The sequence below is a fragment of the Saccopteryx bilineata genome, chromosome 1 (genome assembly GCF_036850765.1).
Source record: "Saccopteryx bilineata isolate mSacBil1 chromosome 1, mSacBil1_pri_phased_curated, whole genome shotgun sequence".
Lineage (NCBI taxonomy): Eukaryota > Metazoa > Chordata > Mammalia > Chiroptera > Emballonuridae > Saccopteryx > Saccopteryx bilineata.
This window is the reverse complement of record NC_089490.1, coordinates 325,940,610-325,964,836: the sequence shown is the minus strand read 5'-3', so window position 1 is coordinate 325,964,836 and position 24,227 is coordinate 325,940,610. Positions and strand designations below refer to the sequence as shown.

Sequence of the window (24,227 nt, the reverse complement as noted above, 5' to 3'; positions counted from 1 at the left end):
TAAAGATGAGAGCAGAAGTGCCTAAGAACATTTCACAGGACTAGGCCTTCCATTGAGTTAATGCTGCCTGCCAAAATAATCCTTATACTCACCTTAGGTATGGAAGATATTTGTAAAGAAACTCATTTGAATGTTGCATCACAATTCTTGATTTAGGCCACTTCAGAGGTATAAAATAAAGGCAGCCACTATGCAAATATTCTTTTATAATTTGACACACTTTAGGTATGACTATTCTAATAAACATGAATATATTGCTCAGTGAAGTGTTTGTTTCTGCATGTGAAGAAATGCCACTGTTGTACTGCCAAGATCTGTTAAGTTTCATAGTCTTGAAATATAGCTGCCTCACGGGTGAAAAGAAGGAATACTCTAAGGCAGGGGTCCCCAAACTACGGCCCCTGCGGGCCACATGTGGCCCCCGAGGCCGTTTATCCGGCCCCCACCGCACTTCCCGAAGGGGCACCTCTTTCATTGGTGGTCAGTGAGAGGAGCATAGTTCCCATTGAAATACTGGTCAGTTGGTTGATTTAAATTTACTTGTTCTTTATTTTAAATATTGTATTTGTTCCCGTTTTGGTTTTTTTACTTTAAAATAAGATCTGTGCAGTGTGCATAGGGATTTGTTCATAGTTTTTTTTATAGTCTGGCCCTCCAATGGTCTGAGGGACAGTGAACTGGCCCCGTGTAAAAAGTTTGGGGACCCCTACTCTAAGGGAACCTGTTTTCTGTTGGCTGTTTTTAGAGTGAGATGAGAAGTCTCAAGTCATAGTTGCGTCACTTTAGTTCACTGATTATTTCTCATATGTGCTTGACTGGGGGGCTCCAGCTGAGCAAGTAACATCTTGCTCAAGCCAGTGGCCTTAGGCTTCAAGCCACAGATTTTGGGGCTCAAGCCAGTGACCTTGGGATTATATCAATGACCTCATGCTCAAACCAATGACCCAACGCTCAAGCTGGATGAGCCTGCACTCAAGCTGGTGACCTCACGGTTCCAAACATGGGACCTCAGCCTCCCAGGCTGACACTAACCATTGCACCACCACCTGTCAGGCTCTTCAGGGAACTTTTTTTTATAAATATTTATTAATTTTAATGGGGTGACATCAATAAATCAGGGTACATATATTCAAAGAAAACATGTCCAGGTTATCTTGTCATTCAACTATATTGCATACCCATCACCCAAAGTCAGATTGTCCTCAGTCACCCTCCATCTAGTTTTCTTTGTGCCCCTCCCCCCCTCCTCCCCCCTCATAACCACCACACTCTTGTCCATGTCTCCTAGCCTCGCTTTTATGTTCCACCAATGCATAGAATCATGCAGTTCTTGTTTTTTTCTGATTTACTTATTTCACTCCGCACAACGTTCTCAAGATCCCACCATTTTGTTGTAAATGATCTGATGTCATCATTTCCCATGGCTGAGTAGTATACCATAGTGTATATGTGCCACATCTTCTTTATCCAGTCTTTCTTCAGGGAACTTTTAAAGGTATTAAAATGGAGAATGGAATCACTGAGCTTAAATCTAGAAGTCAAATTTCTTTTTAAAAAATTTTTGTTTACTGATTTTAGAGAAAGAGGAAGGGAGGGAGTCATTGATTTGTTGTTCCACTTATTTATCCATTCATTGGTTGATTCTTGTATGTGCCTTGATGGGGATCAAACCTGCAACCTTAGCATATCAGGATGACATTCTAACCAACTGAACTACCTGACCAGGGCTGGTCAAATTCTTAAGTCTCCTGAATACAAAATATAAACAACATGAACTGCTTCACTAAAAATTTCTAGAATTGTTCATGCCTAATGTTAAGATAAAATACTATTAATAAGAATCTTGGGCCCTGACCAGTTGGCTCAGTGGTAGAGGGTCGGCCTGGTGTGCGGAAGTCCCGGGTTCGATTCCTGGCCAGGGCACACAGGAGAGGCGCCCATCTGCTTCTCCACCCCTCCCCCTCTCCTTCCTCTGTCTCTCTCTTCCCCTCCCACAGCCGAGGCTCCACTGGAGCAAAAGATGGCCTGGGTGCTGGGAATGGCTCCTTGGCCTCTGCCCCAGGTGCTAGAGTGGCTCTGGTCACGACAGAGCGACGCCATAGATGGGCAGAGCATCACCCCCTGGTGGGCATGCCGGGTGGATCCCGGTCGGGCGCATGCGGGAGTCTCTCTGCCTCCCTGTTTCCAGCTTCAGAAAAATACAAAAAAAAAAAAAAAAAAAGAATCTTGGCATTGATATTCCATAGAAGTTATATCTCAATACTTTAATATAACCAAAAGGTTGAATTGACCGCTCTTTCTAAAAACGTTCTTCAATAATTCTAGGAAAAATATAGTTTCTTTTCCTCCTGGAAACAGATAAGAGAAATAAAGAGAACCATGAAAAATGAACATAATGAAAATTACTACCTCTCAATGGGAACATAATCTTTTAAAATCTTACCTACAAATGATATAAAAAAATCAGTAATTCCAACCAATTGTTCTATTTTTTTATATTTTATTTTTTTTGTGGACAAGCAAAAGCTTTATTTAGAGCACATCCCAGGCGAGATTCACTGGTCCTCAAAACGGGCCAGGGAAGTCACCTATTTTTTTATACAAACTTATATCTAATTACTCAAAGTATAAGGTACATCTTAATCATTCAAAGCCCTGTGGCCAATATTATCACAAGCATTAGAAAGAGAACACATACACAGTAACAAACAGTGAGCTCAGGCCCTGTTTCACATAGAGATAGTGAGACAGACTACTGCATTCACCCTGACCGGGATCCACCCAGCAACCTGTCTGGGGCTGATGCTCGAGTCAATCAAGCTATTTTTAGCAACTGAGGCTGATGCTTGGACCAACTGAGCTATCCTCAGTGACCAAGCTCAGGAGGGTAAGAGAAGAGAAGAGGGGACGGGAGGGGTCGAGAAGCAGATGGTCACTTCTCTTGTGTGCCCTGACCAGGACTCGAACCCAGCATATCCATGCACCAGGCCGACGCTCTATCCAATGAGCAAGCTGGCCAGGACCAAAAAGGTTAAATTTTATAAGCTCTTTTATTCAGCTGTGGCTAAATGTAACTACATTAAAATACTGACATAGTCTTTGATTATGAAACAGATATGCATAATGGCATATTTATTTTAATCCTTATTCAAGATTAATATATTTAAGCAAAGCTCTCACTAGAACATACACAAATATATGTAAGGAAAATAATAGTCTAAACTTTATAGAGCATCCCCAGGTAATGTTAACAACTGGACTTAAAAACGATGAAAACCAAGGCTATTTCGTATGTCCTTGAGCTGGGAAATTTCTCAAGTAACAGAACCACATTCAGGAAATGACAGCCCAAAACAGAAATTTTTATACATTAGTTTCTCTGTTAAGCAAGTCTCTTTCAAATTCTTCAGCCAACAGCAACTTTTAAAATCGTCAACTGTATATCTGAGCTGGCAATGTTTTGATTTTTCCTGAATCTTAGAAACTTCAGAGTGCCATTAAATGTATCATCTTCTGTTTCTTCTCAAAGAACTAATGTTCATAAAAGGATCATCATCGTCGTCCTGAAATGACATACAAACGTTATTTTAGTGATAGTGCCACGCTTCACTGAGACAAGAAAGAGGTTGTTACAGGCAAAACAATACCGATAAGAATAATTTTTTCCTTTCACAGGAGGCACACTTATTTTTTGTTTCCTTTATAACTATGAGTAGTTTGTCAATTTACATTCTCTCCTACTTCTTTCCTTTCTAGCTATTTTACTGATGAAATAAGTAAGTCCAATTAAATTCTTAGCATTAAAAACAAAAATTTATACTGGTATATGTGCGAATATATGAGTTCAACATACATTTCTCTTAGCTACTGATCTTGACAAAAGCAAATCAGTGTAGGCAAGCCAGAAAGATAAGTACTCTTCGAATCATTTCTACTTGGTTTTTTAATAGGTTTTTTCATTTACATTTTATTATTAGAGTATTCTGGTGTTCTGAAAACTCAGCCAAAAAATATAATGAAGCCACATCACCGAACTCACTAATAGCTGTAATTCTTAGTTCTTATTACTCATGTCGTGCTAGAAATAAACAGCTACTCTTGAACTGATAAAAGAAAAAAACCTAGCAAAGCAATCTTTCAATTATGTTTTTTGGAAAAAGAAATAGACGGAGTATTTTACTTTCAAAGAGTTCCCATGCCGCTGGGCTGTAGATTATATGCATCTCAAGAATAGATAGGTCTATTTGCCCTGGCCGGGTAGCTTAGGTGGTTAGTGTAGTCCTAATATGCCAAGGTTGTAGGTTTGATCCCGGGCAAGGGCACATACAAGAATCAATCAATCAATGCATAAATAAGTGGAAGAATAAATCAGTGTTCCCTCGCTCTTTCTCTCTTTGAAAAAATCAATCAATAAGTGCAATTTTATAAAAAGAACAGATAGGAATATCAGGTTAATTAAGAATTTAAAGAGAATGAAAACTAACAACCTCAGATAAGGGAAGCTACATAATTGGATCTGAAACATTAAGTTGGTTCTTCTTATTCTATAACAAAACATTGAGAAGAAAACGCAAAAATTTTTCATATTTATTTATTTTTTAAATTTATTATTTTTTTTCTGAAGTTGGAAATGGGGAGGCAGTCAGACAGACTCCCACAAGCGCCCAACTGGGATCCACCTGGCATGCCCAGCAGGGGGCGTTGCTCTGTTGCAACCAGAGCCATTCTAGCGCCTAAGGCAGAGGCCATGAGGCCATCCTCAGCGCCCCGGCCAACTTTGCTCCAATGGAGCCTTGGCTGCTGGAGGGGAAGAGAAAGACAAAGAGGAAGGAGAGGGGGAGGGGTGGAGAAGCAGATGGGCGCTTCTCCTGTGTGCCCTGGCCGGGAATCGAACCCAGGACTCCTGCACGCCAGGCCGACGCTCTACCACTGAGCCAACTGGCCAGGGCGAAAAAGCAAATTTTTCACAAATATTTTATTCATGTTTCTTTTAAGACATTAATAAAAAGGAATAGTTATATGACATTAGGCTTTGTTCATGGTATTTACATATTCAAATATTAGCTAAGTTAGCTATCTCTAATAAAAAATGGATGCCTTGGTCCTGGCTGGTTGATCTGTGGATAGAGCATCGGCCTGGCATGCCGACGTCCCAGGTTCAATCCCCCAAGGTCAGGGCAAAAATGGGAATCAACCATTTGCTTCTCCTCCCCTCCCTCTCCCCACTTTTCTCTCTCTTCCCTTCCCGCAGTCAGTGGCTTAATTAGTCTGAGCATTGTCAGCCTCAGGTTCTAAGGATAGCTCAGCTGATTAGAGCATTGGCCCCAGATGAATCCCAGTTGGGGCACGTGTGGAGTCTGTCTATCTCTCCTCCTCTCACTTAAAAGAAAAAATTAGGTGCCTTAAGAAAAATAAAAATTCATCTGCGTTTATTGATTCATTTTCTGCTACTATGGAAGGTAGAACTTGTGTTGATAAATCAGAGATAAAATTCAAATTGAATTTAGCAAGAGTATTTGCTAGTAATTCTTCTTTGCAGTTAACATGAATTATATACATTTTAAAACTGTAATATATAACCACAGATCCTTATCAATGCTTGGAAATGAACAAACCAGTCAATACCTCTCCCTTCCCTCCTGGCAGCAACATATTAGTATTTAATTCGTAGACTGAGTTCAAGCTGCACTTTTTCTCTGCAGCCTGAATTTGGTGAGTATTCTCCTCAAACAGTTTCTAAACCACAGCTGGGATACAGGAAATGTGGCAGCAGCAGTCAAAGCTCGAAATAAAAGGGGTGAGTCACATGCTACAACAGGAATGAACCTGGAGGACATCATGCTCAAATAAGCCAGTCACCAAACCAAACCAAACAAAACACAGATACTGTATGATCCACTTACACAAGCTATCTAAGGTAGTCACATTCATAGAAACAGGAAGTAGAATGCTGGCTGGGGACAGGGTAAACGAGGTGTTGTTTATTGGGCAAAGACTTTCAGTCTTAGAAGATGAAAAGCTCTGGAGCTCTGTTGTAGACAATGTGAGTATAGTACTTACCACCAGTGAACTGTACTCTTACAAATGTTAGACGGTAAAGCTTCCACATTGTTTTTACCACAATTTAAAAAACTCAAACTTTTAATAAAAATAAATAAATGAAAAGGGTGATAGGCTCAAGAGAAACAACTTCAAACAACTCAACCAGAACCAGCTAAGGCCATGCACATGGCAGCCCTGGAGGAAAGGGAAAGGCCGGCATCCTTCAGGGGTGGGGCGTTAGTTCACCTCCGCTGAACAAACGAATGAAGGCAAGAGGCAAATCCTGAGTCCACCAGCCCATTTAAGTTAGAAGAGATTTCATAGTTTCCTGGTCCAGAGAACCAACTGAACTGGAGTTTCTTCCTTTACATCCGTAAGGCATTTCAGTCAGTATCCGAACACCTCTGTGACAAGGAAATCGCCATCGTGTACCATCTCATACAGGACATGTGTGCAGCACAGGGAGCATCTCACAACTACTCCATTAGAGTAACATGTTATAAAAGCTTTCAGGACATCATCACCATCATTTCTCTAAATATAAATGACAGAAGCCAGAAACACTGTTTTGATCCTACTATTAACTGCACAAGTTATATAAGATAATTTCTAGCAACTAGCTGAGCAGTCCCTATTGTAGACTCTATAAGCAGTTAACAATTAAAATTTAACATTACTTTCTTACCTCATCTGATTCAAAATCCACCCCTTTAGCTATCTGGCTCTGGGATGTGGGTTTGCTTGATGATGACGATGTGTTCAGCCACCTGAGGCAAAAACAAAGAAAAGGAACTCACCTGAGTTTTTTTTTTTTTTTTGTATTTTTCTGAAGCTGGAAACGGGGAGAGACAGTCAGACAGACTCCCGCATGTGCCTGACCGGGATCCACCCGGCACGCCCACCAGGGGGCGACGCTCTGCTGAGACCAGAGCCACTCTAGCGCCCGGGGCAGAGGCCAAGGAGCCATCCCCAGCGCCCGGGCCATCTTTGCTCCAATGGAGCCTTGGCTGCGGAAGGGGAAGAGAGAGACAGAGATGGAAGGAGGGGGGTGTGGAGAAGCAAATGGGCGCTTCTCCTATGTGCCCTGGCCGGGAATTGAACCCGGGTCCCCCGCACGCCAGGCCGACGCTCTACCGCTGAGCCAACCGGCCAGAGCTTCACCTGAGTTTTTCATTCTAGTAATAGCCATATACAAAAATAACTACAGGGGTCCTCGGGTTACAAGTCTCGACATATGACGTTTTGAGTTTATGATGCTGCCTCCCATAAAAACTAAAAAAAATGGAGACATGTTTCCATTTACTCCTTTTTTGTTATTTTTTCTGTTAATATAGTACAGTGTGTATATTTATGTCCTTTTCCTTTTTCTGTGACTTAGGCTAAGGTGTGTTTTGACTTACACCAAAATTTGAGCTATGTCACTGTTATAAGAGCGAAACTGTGTTGTAACCCAAGTGCCCCCTGTAATACATTTCCTTAAATCTACATTAGAGGCAGTAACAAGTTAGTGGTGTGAAAATAGACTCTGAGGCCAGGCTCTGAATTCCAGTCTTGCTGTTTACTAACTGTGTGTGTGGTGTTAGGCAAGTTACTGAGCCTTTCTGTGCCTCAATTTTCTCAACTATGAAATGAGGATAATTTTTCCAAGATTAAATGTGTTAATATACCTAAGCACTTAGATTAGGGCTTGACACATATTAAGCACTACACAGATGCTTATAATATTATTATTCTATTGTCTACTACCATCCCCCACTCCTGCAAATTGTGGCAACATTGAAATATTTTTTTCATTCAAATCTCAGTTGTTTCTATAAAAAAAATAAAAGTGTTTTATAAAGGGTCATCACTTTTTATTTTTTATTTTATTATTTTCCAAGTGAGAGAAGGGGAGATAGAGAGAGAGACTCCCACATGCACCCTGTCTAGGATCCATCAACAACCCCCATCTGGGGCCATGCCTGCAACCGAGCTATTTTTAGTGCCTGAGGAAGAGGCTCTACAGAGCCATCCTCAGCGCCTGGGCCAATGTGCTTGAACCAATCGAGGTATGGCTATGGGAGAGGAAGAGAGAGAGAGAGAGAGAGAGAGACAGAGAGAGAGAAAGGGGAGGGAGAAGAAGCAGATGGTTGCTTCTTGTGGGAAACCACAAGTGGCAAAAAGCCTTTGTAACTTTGAGGCTTAGCAAAAGGCTAAGTCCTCTCCCCCATATTGCCTATGAAGCTGAGTATGTGCACTCATCCCATCCCCCTACTTCACTTGCTTGCTTAAGCTGCTAGAAGAAATATCCATGCCCTTCCTCTCACCCTTTGTTTGCTCAGATATTGGTTGATTTCACTTATGCATGGTGGGGGCATTCCTGTTTATGCCTTAAATGGATTTCTGTTTATCCCTTACATGGATTCCTGTTTATGCCTTAGATGTGTGACTTTGTATCCAAGACTTCCTTATTTGCATATAGCTATATAATAAAGCAAACCAGGGGCTATTTCGCTGTTCTTGCCAACAGCTTGCAGAGGCCTCCTGAACTCATCCTATTTCTCTTTAAGCCTATTTTCTTCATTCCGCATCATTCTCCCTCAGGATCTGGAATTACTAGCCACGCTGGTTTGCGGCAGCTTCTCCTGTGTGCCCTGACTGGGAATTGAACCTAGGACATCCACATGCCAAGTGATGCTCTACCACTGAGCCAACCAGCCAAGGCCAGAATCCCCTTACTTTCAGTCCAACAATGGTAGAATTTAAAACAATTTTTCCAGGGAAAAGTAAGCCTTCCATTGCGCATCTGGCAGAAGAAAGTTTTACAGCTGCAAACTACTTCAGAAATATTAATTTCTGGCATTGCTCACCACTGTTCTTATCACTCTTGTTCTATTTCCCTAGCCTGCTATTTCTTTAATATACACCATACAGCTGTTGCTATGTGCCATGTCCTTAGTGAATAGGCTGACCAGGAAGGAGGGCCCTACAGGTAGTCCAGCTGAGAATATTTTACAAATATTAACTCATTGCTTATCTTTATTTTAAGGACACTGAGGCACAGAGAAGTGAAAAGACTTGCACCAGGCCTAAGCCAGGAAGTGACAGAGTTGAAATACTTTAGAAGTGAAATAATGACACAAACCATGCCATTCCTAACATTCAAAAACAGCCCAAATTTGTGTCATTCGGTTGCTGTCATCAGAAACAAAATCTGCCAAGGCTTATTTCAAATTTCTTGCCAAAATGTTAATTTCTAAATTGCTTCTCATCACTGAAGTGATCCTCGTTGCTTGCACAGGGCTCTGGGAGCTCAGTCTGTTATGTTCCAGGGCAACAGCAGAGACGACTGAGGGACGAGTGGCTGGTGATCTGAGGCGAGTTACTCAGCCTACCCGCCTCGCGGTCTCCAAAGGTAAAATGGGAGCAACAGTCAGAACCATGGCTACCTCCCGGGGTGGCTGTGAGCCCCGTACAGCTAAGCCACACGTGAAGGCTCAGAAGAGTGCCTGATTTGGGAGGTGATGAATAATTCAGGTTATTATTATCACCACCTCATGAGCAAATAAGGAGTCAATTGACATTTATTCTACAGAACAGTAGACAACCCAAAATGCCAAAAAAAATATGTCAAACATACTAAAATAGTATTTTCATGTGCTCGCTTCGGCAGCACATATACTAAAATAGTATTTTCATTATTTCCAGAAATAAAAAAATAAGGACCCATATAAGCTGAACCATATTCTTAACTATATGCACTATTGGAAACAAACCCAGAAAGCTAGACCTGTTTTTGTCTCTGTGTGTTTTAATTTACAAAGACAAGAACAACCAAATAAGTACTTAGGAACTTTCTTCCTTCGAAGGACTGAGATATCCTGATACTCTTCCAATAAATCTCCTTTTCCCTAAGCAAGTCTCAGTTTGGTTTCTACCAGCGGGAACCAAAGGGGTCCTGTTTAATACATGTAACTCAAACCTGAGAAATTCAAGTAAATCTTCTTAGGAATTCAATTACCTTCAACTATGGACCACATATACCCAAACTGCCCTGTACCCAAACCCATGTTGGTATTCTTCACTCCGAAAAAGGCTGGCGTTGGCTTTGGCAACTCGACCTTCTTCTGGGTTTTTCTCATGTCTTTCTTGTTGTCTCTTCTACTTTACCTCCACTCTAAAGGCTGGAACCCGAGGATCATCAGAACATAAACCCTCTTTTCTCTCTACCTTCTCTCTCGAGATGCTCAATCCATTCCAATGATTTCACGGATCAAATTAAAAGCTGTAGGAGAAGTAAATATAGGTCCCCTCCAAACCTCTCATCTGAGCTCTGGAACCATATATCCAATCACCTATCCTCTCTCTTCATGTAAATTTCACAAGCGTCTCAAACTTTCCACACCCAAGTAGAGCTTTTGATTATCTGCCAGTCATCCCCTACAAGCCTGTTTCTGCTTCCATGTCTTTCTCAGTGTATGGCACCATCTAAGTGCTCAACCAGGAAACCTGCAAATCAATCATGATTCCTCACCCTCCCTCACTCCAAATACTCAACCCATTCCCCGACGTCTGTCATGTCTACCTGGAAACATAGCCTGACACCATTTTCCCTGCTCTTCTCTGCTGCAAGCCCCATCATCCCTCTCACCTGAACTGCCCAGAGAGCCTCCTTCCATTCCAGGTCAGCCTGTCCACACTCCTATCCTCCTGTCCCACAGCCATCCCTTATAAACTTAAATCACACAGTGCCACCATCTCTCAAACTCTGTCCCTGGCTTCCCCCTGCATTTACGATACAGTCCAATTTCCTTACCCTGCTCACCTGTCCCTGCTTCATGACACTCTCCTGCCTCTTTTTTCTAGTCTCACCCCAACCACCTCCTTCCCACCAGGTTCCTGAATTCCAGTAAGCTTGTCCTTCCTCAAGAGACTGCAAATAGTTTTCCCTCCGCTTTGTGCAAGGCTCAGTCTCTCAGTAAAATTTCAGCTTAAACTTAATTGCCACGGCCTTCCCTGATCACCCTGTCAAAGTGGACGTCTGTGGCACTGGTAGAGCATTGGCCCGGCGTGTGGAAGTCCCGGGTTTGATTTCCAGCCAGCACACACAGGCAAAGCGCCCATCTGCTTCTCCATACTTCCCCCTTCTCCTTCCTCTATCTCTCTCTTCCCCTCCCGTAGCCAAGGCTCCATTGGAGCCAAGTTGGCCCAGGTGCTGAGGACGGCTCCAGGGCCTCAGCATCAGGTGCTAAAATCTAGGCTTTTTTTTTTTTTTTTTCATTTTTCTGAAGCTGGAAACAGGGAGAGACAGTCAGACAGACTCCCGCATGCGCCCGACCGGGATCCACCCAGCACGCCCACCAGGGGCGAAGCTCTGCCCACCAGGGGGCGATGCTCTGCCCATCCTGGGCGTCGCCATATTGCGACCAGAGCCACTCTAGTGCCTGAGGCAGAGGCCACAGAGCCATCCCCAGCGCCCGGGCCATCTTTGCTCCAATGGAGCCTTGGCTGCGGGAGGGGAAGAGAGAGACAGAGAGGAAAGCGCGGCGGAGGGGTGGAGAAGCAAATGGGCGCTTCTCCTGTGTGCCCTGGCCGGGAATCGAACCCGGGTCCTCCGCACACTAGGCCGATGCTCTACCGCTGAGCCAACCGGCCAGGGCAAAATCTAGGCTCTTGTTGCAACGGAGCAACGGCCCAGACGGGCAGAGCATTGCCCTTCTAGTGGGTATGCCAGGAGGATCCTGGTTGAGCGAATGTGGGAGTCTGTCTCTCTGCTTCTCACTTCAGAAAAAAAAAAAGGCAGATGTCTGTGGCCCGCCACCCTCCCTGATCACCCTGTCACAGTGGATGTTAATAGCAGTGACACTGCTCTTTGCTGCTGAGCTTTCATGACTTCCTTCAAGCATTCTTACACACTCTTCCACAGCTCATATGTCACCTACCCTCTTTGTAAAACCCTCAGTGACCTATCCTAGAAAGACACAGGTACTTCCCTTAGATTTCATTATACTTGACAAAAACATTTCTCTTGGTGGTTTATGAGGAGGGCCCATGATCAGCATACCACTCAAGTGCACATTCCTGGAAGGAAAGAGACACTTCTTTTGTATTTCTACCCCCAGCTCCTAGCATAAGATTTAAATGAGTAAAAAGTGGACATGGAATTTTACTTACCAGTTTTTCCAACAGAGACACTTAACTCACATAAACCACATATTCTCACTAGGGTCAATATTACATCCGTGGAATGAAAACTTGTTCCAGGGGTTGGACTAAGTGAATAATCTCAGATATTACAATGGTTTTTGGTCCTTTCAATCCTACCTGACAAAATTCCATTCTTTAGTACTGTATTTGATTTCAAAATTAAATCTAAGTAATTTTAATTAATTTAAATCAAATTTAATTTGTATCCTTAGGTAATGAAAAAAAGTTGAGATCATAAAAAACAAAACAAAACTGAGAAACACCGAGGTAGAGCTGTCCCCTCAACCGCACCCTTATTTCTGTAACTCCTGCTCACGTCATTGCTCTCGGCTGTCATTCTGCACCCCACTAATCCAAACAACTCCTGTCTTTAAAATCTCAGGTAAGGCCTGACCTGTGGTGGCGCAGTGGATAAAGTGTCGACCTGGAAATGCTGAGGTCGCCGGTTCGAAACCCTGGGCTTGCCTGGTCAAGGCACATATGGGAGTTGATGCTTCCAGCTCCTCCCCCCTATCTCTCTCTGTCTCTCTCTCTCTCCTCTCTAAAATGAATAAATAAAATAAATAAAAAAAAAAAAGAAAAATAAAATCTCAGGTAAATTTTACACCGGCTATAAAGCTTTTTCTTCTTTGAGGGTCCACACTTCTCCAATTTCTGAGAGCCTATATGCACTTTATACCTAGTTTGCATACTAAAATTCCCCACATACTACCAAGTTTCCCCAAAATAAGACAATGTCTTATATGATATGAATTTTTGCTCCTAAAGACACGCTAGGTCTTATTTTCAGGGGATGTCTTATTTTTCCATAAATAAGAATTCACATTTATTGTTAAACAAGAAAATCAACATTTATTAATATACTGTAGTCATGTCATCACAAACATCAGCATAACCAGCCAAACTCTGAATTTCATCAAGAATTTCCTGTGACTCCATTACCAGGTACAACAATCTACCATTTCCCCGAAAATAAGACAGTATCTTAATTTTTGCTCCTAAAGATGCGCTAGGTCTTATTTTCAGGGGAGACCTTATATTTCTAAGCTTGAGAAGAATTGCACTAGGTCTTATTTTCAGGGAAACAGGGTATGTGCTGACTTAATCTTCCCTAAATGGAGGGAAATGTGTTCATGTCTCTTTTCCACTATGATGTACACTGTCGCAAGGCAGTAAGCTTATTAAAACATTACGTTCCCCATCAGATCTAATATAATGCTCACACAGAAAATAAGTATTTTGATAATTATTTTTCTTAGGTAGAAATTTTCAATAGCTGAGCAGCATTCACCTGCAATGGTAACACACAGGAGAAAATATAATACTGAATCAGGTCAAGCCTTGCAGTAACAGGTGAAAACCAGAAAGGACAGAAAAAAGCTTGCAAGTTTCCGAAGGCAGAGAAAGCCGACAGGATCCTCTATTCACAGTTCAGCATAACACCCTATCTCACTCAGTATATAAAACTAGGATAATGAAGAGAAGTTGAAATCAGAGATTAACAAAATACAAAACTACTGTCTGTTAACTAGAGACAACACAGTATTCCATTAAGAAAATCATTGGGTAATAACGACAAAAGGAAACAAGTTACATAAATTTTCAATGAAAATGCTGGTACTAATGTTGCCTGGACCCTATGAAACAGTCCTTGGGTCTGTTTTTCACTTCCCTACATACTTTACTAGTGAAAATAAATCTGTTAAATAGCTGCGGCAAAGAACTATGTGTAAGTAAAATTCTGGATAATTATAAACATTTTCAGATGTTTCTTTTTCACAGCAAGTATCTACACCTACCTTTGATCTGTTTTTGAAGTGGTGGGAAAAGTGTCTTCTTCCATATCTGAGTCGTCCACCTCAATCACCTAAGGGGAAAAAAAACAAAACAGTAAATAGTTTTTGTGGAAATAGAACATTTAAATAAAAAATGAACTCAACCTCAAGTTTTTTTAATATACAAAAAAGTCACAATAAATGAGGCAGAAATCACGTAATCAGCTAATATTAAAACTAAAGCTCAGCCTGGCCTCCTTCCAATGTCACAAACAGTATTCTACACAACACGTGAGACTTCACTTCTGTCTTGGCCACCAGTGCAGCTCGGCACCTAAAGAACATGCAGTTAGCCTGGTGAGTGACTCACACATGGTCATGTGCAGACAGTACACTGTGATCTTCTTGGATTCTAATGAGGAGTTCAATTCTCAGTGTTTCATCTCAAACTTTAAATGAAGTGTAAGACTGGGTGGGAAGTAGCAGGTGTCTTTCTGTTACATTTATCCCTATTAAATACCATTTGTTGGTTTTAAGCCCCAGGAAATATTATTTGTGATACTTGATTTTAATATCCAAAATACTACCATTTTGTGTTATCTTGATACTTCATACACAATTTGCTGTCTTCATCTAAAGCCAAGGACAAAATACGGAAAAGAAAAAAAAAAAACCAGTTTGGCATGACTTGTTCCTTTTTTTTTTCAGAGACAGAGAGAGAGAAAGATAGGGACAGACAGACAGGAATGGAAAGATGAGAAGCATCAATCATTAGTTTTTTTTGTTGCGCGTTGCAACACCTTAGTTGTTCATTGATTGCTTTCTCATATGTGCCTTGACCACGGGCCTTCAGCAGACCGAGTAACCCCTTGCTCGAGCCAGCGACCTCGAGTCCAAGCTGGTAAGCTTTTTGCTCAAGCCAGATAAGCCCGCGCTCAAGCTGGTGACCTTGGGGTCTTGAACCTGGGTCTTCCACATCCCAGTCCAATGCTCTATCCACTGCACCACTGCCTGGTCAGGCTGACCTGTTCTTTTTGAACTCATGTTCTAGAAGGAAGATATCTTGCAAAAATGATGATAGTTCTGTTTTCAGATATGATTTGGAGCATTAGCAAAGCAACAGTTGATTAAAAATAATGAAATAAAGCTCAGGATAAATGTTAGCACTGGTACACCCACATTTAAGTGAATAATGAAAGAATAGGAAAAAGGAATGATCAAGTTAAGAGAGAGAAAAGAACAAGATCAGAAGATATTTTCTGCAAATGGTGGTCATCAATTGTGTCATGTACTTGAGAGATCACGAAGAATACAATTTGCGAAAAAGCTGCTGAGGCCGTATGATACAGAGCAATGACTCTCAACAGGGATGATTTTTACTCCCATTCCCATCCCAGGAACATTTGGAAATGTCTGGAGACATTTCTGATTGCCAAAACTCAGGGGTACCACTGGCATCTCGTGAGTAAAGGCTGAGATGCCACACATCCTGCAAAGCACAGGACAGCCCCTCAAAACAATAACTTCCTTGGTCCAAACTGTCAACAGTGCTGCTGCAGAAAATCCCTAAACAACAGGGAAGAGTACTGGCTTGGGAGTTGAGACACGTAGGATCTGAAAGTGAGGTAACAGGACAGTCAAGCCCATATTGGACTCTTCTTGGAATGCAAAAGAAGAGCAGAAGACCTATGTTTATCTAGAGCTGAACAAAGAGGTCCTTGGACTTCAACCTTCCAGTTTCTTCAGCCATTGAGACACAACTAGAGTTACGAGAACAGACGCAGCCAAAGGCGGGCAGGCATCGACAGAACCTCTGCGTGCACTGAACGCCCATCCTCTCCATTAGAATTCCGTGTATGGGCCCTTTTGGGTCAGCACAATTATCCTTAAAAATATTACTAGATATGTGCATTTATGGCTTTCTGATCATGTGATCCATTATTTAGGAAAAGAAACAAAAACTCCTAGAAGCCCTGTCTAGATAACTAGTAAAGTTCTCTCCAGCTTCAATGTTCCACACTTTTTTCTTCCTTTATTTACTTTGCTGATCAAATAGACAATTCATAATTCAGAATACATAAGTTATTAAAACACAACTATAAAACTTTTTTCTTACCTCTGAATATTTCTTAGCAGCAGCATTTCGTGAGGGCTGCTGTCTTGTAGATTTAAAGGCTATAATGAAAAAGATGAAATATCCATTATGTTGTTCTTAAAATAATTTAGAAAATTTGCATATTTCTTTAGCTGAAGATTTTCTAAGTTCTAGCTTCAAAAATCTTTGATGACTAATTATAAAACCACTTATAATTTTTAAAATCTGAAGGGAGATACAATTATATGCTCAAATAAATCAATGCTTAGCTGCCAGTTTCATCTGATTTCTTCGCTTATTCAAACACAGTAATAAACGGTGTTCATAAAGACACCTACACTAAAATTGTCTTCTAGATCAGTGGTAGTTAACCTGGTCCCTACGGCCCACTGGTGGGTGTTCCAGCTTTCATGGTGGGTGGTAGCAGAGCAACCAAAGTATAAATAAAAAGATAGATTTAACTATAGTAAGTTGTTTTATAAAGATTTATTCTGCCAAACAGTGAAAATCCGACATAAAGTACTTGGTAAGTAATTATTATTATATGCTTTAACTTGCTTTAACTCTGCTTTATAAATTTTATAAAGTAAAGTTACTTCCCTACTTTATAAATCACCATCACTGTGGAACCAGTGGGCGGTTAGAAAATTTTACTACTAACAGAGATACAAAAGTGGGTGGTAGGTATAAAAAGGTTGACTACCCTGTTCTAGATAAACACCTGCAGGATACAATCTGATCACCTGACAGACTGACGTCCAACTACAGTACATCAGAGTTGACCCTTCTGACGTCTTCCTTCTCCATTAGGGGTAACGCCTTCCCTGGGGCCATTAGGAGCTGACGTTCCAGTAAGAGCTTTCTTCTCCTCTACTTTGTTAATCACATTCACTACTTAAGAAATATCCAGATGGGAATTCTAGAAAACAGCGTATCTTTTATCCCATGATAAAATTTCCCTTTGAATCTTTGCTTTTTTAACCATATAAACATGGTTAGAAACATAAAACTTATCCATTTATTTTTTTCCAAGTCTAAAACTGTGATATTATTATTTTACAATAAGAAAGATATAGGGGTGGGATAAAGTAGGTTAATAATAATAATAAACTAATTTAAGTATATACATAATAAGATAAGAATAAACTGTTTTGCATACTCACAACTGTGAACCTACTTTTGCCTCACCCTGTATTTTTGGCTTTGTCCCTGTTTCTGGCATAAGCCCTAAAATCCTCCAAATTTCCTAAGTGATGAGAGCCCTATAAAGGTAGCTTTTGTTATATATATGTTGCCTTTAGGATTGCATCTGAAGTTGGAGGCTGGTTGCCAGGGAACCAACCAAGAACTTCAGTCCTATTCCCTGATTTCTGGGGAGGAGAAATGGGCTGGAAGTTGCATTTACCACCAATGACCAATGGTTTAGTGCAGTGGTTCTCAAATTTTTTGAAGTCAGGGCGCATTTAAAATCCTACAAATAATTGTAGGTGCACTATATGCAAATTTCTGAGAAATATGTTGTAATAATTAAGTCAAATATTAAAGAAAAAATATAAAGCATGCTTTTATGGTAATTAAACAAAATAAATACGACAAAACTAAATTTATTTTGTCATTAAAAAATTTTTATGTTATATTTTTTGTTATGCTTTTTAGAATTTGTAAAAAAGAGGGGTTAAAAAATAAAACAATAAAGTTGTCTTTTTATATATATAGATACATTCATAGTAAGATTTAATAAATTTGGCAGATCACAGCGTGAATGTGTTAAGTTTTTCCATTCTTGTGTTTATGAGAAACATGAGCCTGATGTGTCCTAGAGATTTCTTCAATGTTTGGGCATATATTTGAAAGGCAAACTCTCATTTCCTTGTCAATACACTGAAGAATTCTTCTCTTTTTACTCTTAATTGTGTCGAGGGTAGAAAATCCTAATTCACATAAATAGGATGTTGAAAATTGTACAAAGCTTTTTTAGATATTGCCACATATTCTTCTTTTATAGAAATCCAAAAGGCTTCAAGACACAATTCCTTATGTTTAATCATCAATCCAAACCCTGTACCATAAATATCATCTTAACTTTACACCAAAGGATAGAAGAAACTTGCCTCCAGTCTTTCTGGGGAACATAGAGGGCAGTGTAAACAATCCAGCACCATAGTTTAACAGCCTTTTGCAACCTAATCAGGCAAGTGAGGTGGGGAGTTGGGCAGACTGTCAGCTTACAGCCAATTCCCCACACCTCTGTCCCCCAAAAATCTAAACTCCAAAAACCCTGTTAGTTTTCTAGTACCCAACAGGCACATATTTCTCTGGAATACCATAGGGCACACCTGGAAATCTTCTAGGGCGCACCAGTGTGCCCTGGCGCACACTTTGAGAACCACTGGTTTAATCAGTCGTGCCTATATAATGAAGCCTCCATTAAAACCCAAAAGGAAGGGGGTTTGGAGGGCTTCCAGGTGGGGAACCAGATCGCTTCCGCGTGCCACTATGCCAATCTGCAAGCTCCCTTAGGCTCCTTCTCTATGTACCTCTTCATCTGGCTGCTGATAGGCATCCATACAGGTCATGTACTGAGCAAACTAGTTTCCTGAGTTCTGTTACCTTCCCTAGCAAATTCATCAAACCCAAGGAGGGCGTCATAGGAACCTCTGATTTATATAGCCAGTTGGTCAGAAGCACAGGTAACTAACTCCCTGGGTTCAGACTGGCATCTGAAGCAGAGGGGGCAGTCTTGTGGAGCCGAGCCCTGACCCTATGGGGTCTGACACGGTCTCTGGGTATATAGCATCACAATTTAGTTGAATGTAGAGCCCCAGCTGCTGTCTCCAGAGCACTGCGTGGAGGTGTGGAGAACCCACCCTTATCCCCAACACACATTTACACTGGAACTGGGAGCAGAGCATTAGAAACCTAGCGTAAACTTAAAACAGCCAGTGAAGAGGTTTATTTTCTCCTAAGCCCTACCAGCTTCCTAATATAAAAAAGGTCTCCCCAAGACAACCTCCAAACCCAAACCAAGCAGGGCAAGAGGAGAAAAGAAAGCTTGAAAAGTTAACTGCTCAAAGAATCGCACAAAGCCCAAAATTCTCCCAGTCAGAAAACTCCGGAATCTTTCTACCTAGCCTAAACCTATGGTTTGTTCATTTCCCTATTCCAGGTCCCATCCCCACGTTGCGATGTCTGCCCAAGAGGAGAGAAGAAGGGCAGTAGCAGAGCTTTTACCTGCGCGACCCCATTAGTGGCCTCACATTCTACTCAAAATGCTGGATAGGGCAACCGACTAAAATAAACAGTCATCATGACTCTTTCTGCTCCAGTTATTTACTAATTGACTCCTCAAACTCTCAGATCCTCAGAAACAAGAGCCCTCCTTTCATATTATTCCCAGTGAACAGCAGAAGATGAATAAATGTTTGTGAGATAATTAGTGCTATCAGAAATAAGCACTGAGTTTTGTTAGGAAGGCAATACAGCATAGTGGTGAGGCTCTCTGGTCTCAGAGTCAGGCTCATTTTGACTTACTTAGCTGGGTGACTATGGCCAAGTTCTTTGGCTTTGGCTTGAGTCTCAGTTTCTTCATCTGCAATACAGTGTTAATAATACTTCACGTAGCCTGACCTGTGGTGGTACAGTGGAAGTGTTGACCTCAAACGCTGAGGTCGGCAGTTCCAAACCCCAGGCTTGCCTGGGCAAGGCACATACGGGAGTGGATGCTTCCTGCTCCTCCCCTGCCCTTCTCTCTTTCTCTCCCTCCCTGCTAAATAAAGTAGATTAAACAAATAAAATTAAAAAAATATATACTTCATGCCAAAATTCACTGAAAGGTATTTCATGTCATTAAACTGCTTTGACAAGTGCCTGAAAGTAGCAGGTATTCAAAGAATGCAGCTAGTAATTATAGGAGTAAATGTATTAGCAGCAGTGGTAACCATGGTGGTAAATTATTTGCAAAGGCACAAGCTTCAGAAGTATCTTCTTTACTTGTTTTAGTCATCATCCTCTGCCAACAAACTTCAGTGGAAATTTCTGGGCTGTCAACTTTTATCTACAACCACTGCAAGCTTTAAACATAATATCGACTTTTCCCAATAAAATTCCAGTACAATAACAAATCTCTATACCCCGTGGAGCTTGTCAAAATAGAATATGACCTTTATCTCTTCATTTCTCTATTTCTAGTGGGACCTAGAAGTTAGAAAGTGGCGTTGGTCCCAAAGTTATGGTAATTATAATAATACCCCACAATAATTTTGTCAAACTTCAACACCAAATCTAATCTGATAAAAAATGTTTTGCACATATGTATTAAGAAATGAATTCATTCTTTTCAAAAACAGGCCCAGTGTTGCAGGTGGATCAGTTAAATTGCAAAACCATTAGGCCAAATCAATTATATAAAAGACAAATTTAGACTCATTTATAAAACATCCATTTTCATGTGTATTGTGAACATCGCCACTAATACCAACAGCAGCACTCATCTGATTCTAAGTTCTGTAATCAGCAATGCATATGCATAAGTTCACTAACACTCAGAACTACTCTGAAGAACTATTCTGCCAATTTTGTAGCTAAGGGATCTGAAGCTTATAGGATAATAGTTTACACTTACTGGGGCATAATATGAAGAGATGTTATGCCAGAAATTTCACATGCATTTTCTCATTAATCCTCAAAATAATGCAAAAAGCTCAATACAATCATCACCCCATCAAGAAGTCAGAATACAAACAGAGCCCTTTCTTTTTTTTTTCTTTTTTTTTAGGTGAGAGGAGGGGAGATCATGAGGTAGACTCTTTTCTGCATGTACCCTGACTGGGACCCACCCTGCAACCTCATCTTGGGCCAATGCTGGAACACTGACCTATTTTCAGCACCTGAGGCTGTCTTGCTCTGACAGAGCTATCCTCAGCGCCCGGGGCCATGCTTGAACCAATCAAGCTACTGGACAAGTGGGAAGAAAAAAGGGAGAGAACAGGGTGGGGGTAGGGCAGGAAGCAGAGGTTGCTTCTCCTGTGTGCTCTGATCAGGAATCAAACCTGGGACATCCACACACTGGGCCGCCTTTCTATCCACTGAGCCACCAGCAAGGTTCCCAAGGTGTTTATGAATTCAGAAGCATGCTCTTAACCTTTGTGCTACACAATCTATAAGTAATCTTTATTCAATCATTCTGAAGTATTTAACGAGCATCAACTATATGCCAGGAACTGTGGCTACAATGAACAAAATAATGTAACCCCTGTTCTCCCGGTGCTTATAGCGCAAGGGCACAAAGCTGGCAGGTGAAGAGCCAGGTGAGTATACCACGTCTGACTCTAGGCAGGCATCCCCAAACTACAGCCTGCGGGCCGCATGCGGCCCCCTGAGGCCATTTATCCAGCCCCTCGCCATACTTCTGGAAGGGGCACCTCTTTCATTGGTGGTCAGTGAGAGGAGCACTGTATGTGGCAGCCCTCCAACGGTCTGAAGGACAGTGAACTGGCCCCCTGTGTAAAAAGTTTGGGGACCCCTGCTCTAGAGCTTGGGTTCTTAACCACAGCAATTGGACGTCGTGCTCTGTCAGAACAAAGACCTAAGATTTTCCCCTGAAACATAATTCAGGAAATCTTAAGTTTCCTACTAAGTTGGTTTACTTACATAACCTCTTTTTTACAAATAAATATTATTACTTAAAAATAATGATTAGTTGGCTCTGGCCAGTTGGCTCAGTGGATAGAATATCTGGCGTGCAGATATCCGGGGTTCAATCCCTTGTCAGGGCATACATGAGAAGCAACCATCTGTTTCTCTCCCATCCCTCTCCCCCTTCTCTCCCTCTTCCCATCTCGCAGCCAGTGGCTCAACTGGTTCAAGTGTGGGCCCTAAGCACTGGAGATAGCTCAGCTGGTCCAAGTGTCAGCCTCAGGCACTAAGAATAGCTCGCTTGATTTGAGTATCAGACCCAGACAGGGGTTGCTGGGTGGATCCCGTTTTGGGCGCATGCAGGAAACTGTCTCATGATCTCCCCTCCTCTCATTTAAAAAAAAAAATATATATATATATATATATTTTTTATAAAATGATATAAAGATCATTTTATATATATATAAAATGATTAGTCATGGCAATCTGTGAATATATTAAAGCATTATAACTGGTATCTTATTTTCTCTACATAAGAAGCTTTATTCCATGCAATCAATGGGTAACAGTGAAGGAGTCATCAAAGAATGTCTTTGGAAGTCTCACTGGCATAGAGATTCTGAAAGGAGATGTTACAAAGTGAAACAAAGTGCCAAAAAAATCCCTATGAGAGAGAGTTCTACCTACAAAGAGCAGCCACAGATAAGTTTTACAAGAAGAAAATAAAGATAAAACTTCTGTACCCATTCACTGTAGGCTAGGTTATTCAGACAAACACATGCTGAAAACAACTTGAATTACTACATTAAACATTTTTTAAAAATCTTAATGGCAATGAAGAGCTCACCAGATAGTAAGGAATTATCAGGTCAAAAACTGAAGAAAAGCTAGAACTCAAAAAGGCTAGTAGAGCAGAGTCCTTTTCCTTGAGGACACCTGTTGGACTGGGCAAATGTTAACACTGGTTTTGACAGTTCTGTAGGGAGAGGGAGGGAGCCACCATACGTGGTTCAAGGCCCAAGGGTGGGAGCCTAATGCACTTCCTCCTGACCACAGGTACGAACACCAATGGCTAAGAAGAGAAGCAGATATAAACAGGATTTTACAAGTACATATCCCATGGCTAGTCCTCAAGTCACAATTTTAAATTTAAACTGGTCTAAGATAAGTGGTACCCCTAGAAGCCTGGAGAAACAAATAGGAATCTTCTCTGGAAGACGACACTTCATCCAAGATCTCAGAAATACTCCTATTAATAATTACTTTGGAACTATAGATAATAAAGTATGCAAGGAAACAAGTCACCACAAATGAGAAACAGACAATAGAAATAAGCCAAAGACACTGGGTTATTTGACACAGAATACCAAAAAGTATTCTTACTACGCAAACACACACAAATTAAAGATAGGCTTAAAAATATCTGCAGAGAAGTTAAAAAACTATTAAAAGTAATATAGCATATTTTAAAAGAACCAAATAGAATTTCTACCGCCCCTTCTCCCCCAAAATGAAAAACTGAATAGACAGTTTTAAGAATAGATGAGTAAATTGGGATTGATCAGAAATAATTGCTCAGAGAGTAGCACAGGAAAATAAAATAACATAAAGAGCGGTTAAGAGTCATGGGAGAATAGTGGAAAGGCTATTCATTTACAGTGGTACCTTGAACCATTGAAAAAACCACCACAGAAGCACATGATTTAAAAAAAGATAGCAACAGAAGAAAGATGTATGGAATACAACCAAATAAAAACACGATAGAAAAATGAAAGAGAAGGATCAAACAAGACACAAAACTAACAGAAAGCAATGTATAAAATGGCAATAGGGAATTCACAAGTGTCAATAATTACACTAAATGTAAACAGATTAAACTCACCAATAAAAAGGCACAGAGTAGCAGAATGGATTAAGAAAGAAAATCCAACTGTATGCTGCCTACAAGAAACTCATCTCAGCAACAAGGATAAGAAAATTCAAAGTGAAAGGCTGGAAAACAATACTCCAAGCAAATAACATCCAAAAAAAGCAGGCATAGCAATACTCATATCTGATAATGCTGACTACAAGACAGCAAAAGTACTCAGAGACAAAAATGATGGTCATTTCATAATGATTAAGGGGATGCTGAATCAAGAGGACATAACAATTCTTAATATATATGCACCAAACCAAGGAGCACCAAAATATATAAGACAGCTACTTATTGATCTTAAAACAAAAACTGACAAAGATACAATCATACTTGGAGACCTCAATATACTGCTGAAGGCTCTAGATCGGTCATCCAAACAGAGAATCAACAAAGATATAGTGGCCTTAAACAAAACACTAGAGCACCTGGATATGAGAGACATCTACAGGACATTTCATCCCAAAGTGACTGAGTATACATTTTTCTCCAGTGTACATGGATCATTCTCAAGAATTGACCGTATGTTGGGCCACAAAAACAACATCAGCAAATTCAGAAAAATCGAAGTTGTACCAAG

The 24,227-nt window shown here is 40.9% G+C and overlaps 1 protein-coding gene across 1 annotated transcript in view; it reads right to left on the bottom strand.

Moving 5' to 3' along the window:
- Window positions 1–2,105: 2,105 nt before the first annotated feature.
- The window catches only part of MRE11 (MRE11 homolog, double strand break repair nuclease), a 74,937-nt gene continuing 52,815 nt past the window's right edge, over window positions 2,106–24,227 (bottom strand). Inside the window, exons 17-20 of the mRNA XM_066248352.1 lie at window positions 16,120–16,178; window positions 14,028–14,095; window positions 6,728–6,809; window positions 2,106–3,563 (exon numbers count right to left, since the gene is read on the bottom strand). Coding sequence (XP_066104449.1) covers window positions 3,507–3,563; window positions 6,728–6,809; window positions 14,028–14,095; window positions 16,120–16,178 — 266 coding nt within the window. The 3' untranslated portion in view covers window positions 2,106–3,506. The remainder of the gene's footprint in view (window positions 3,564–6,727; window positions 6,810–14,027; window positions 14,096–16,119; window positions 16,179–24,227) is intronic.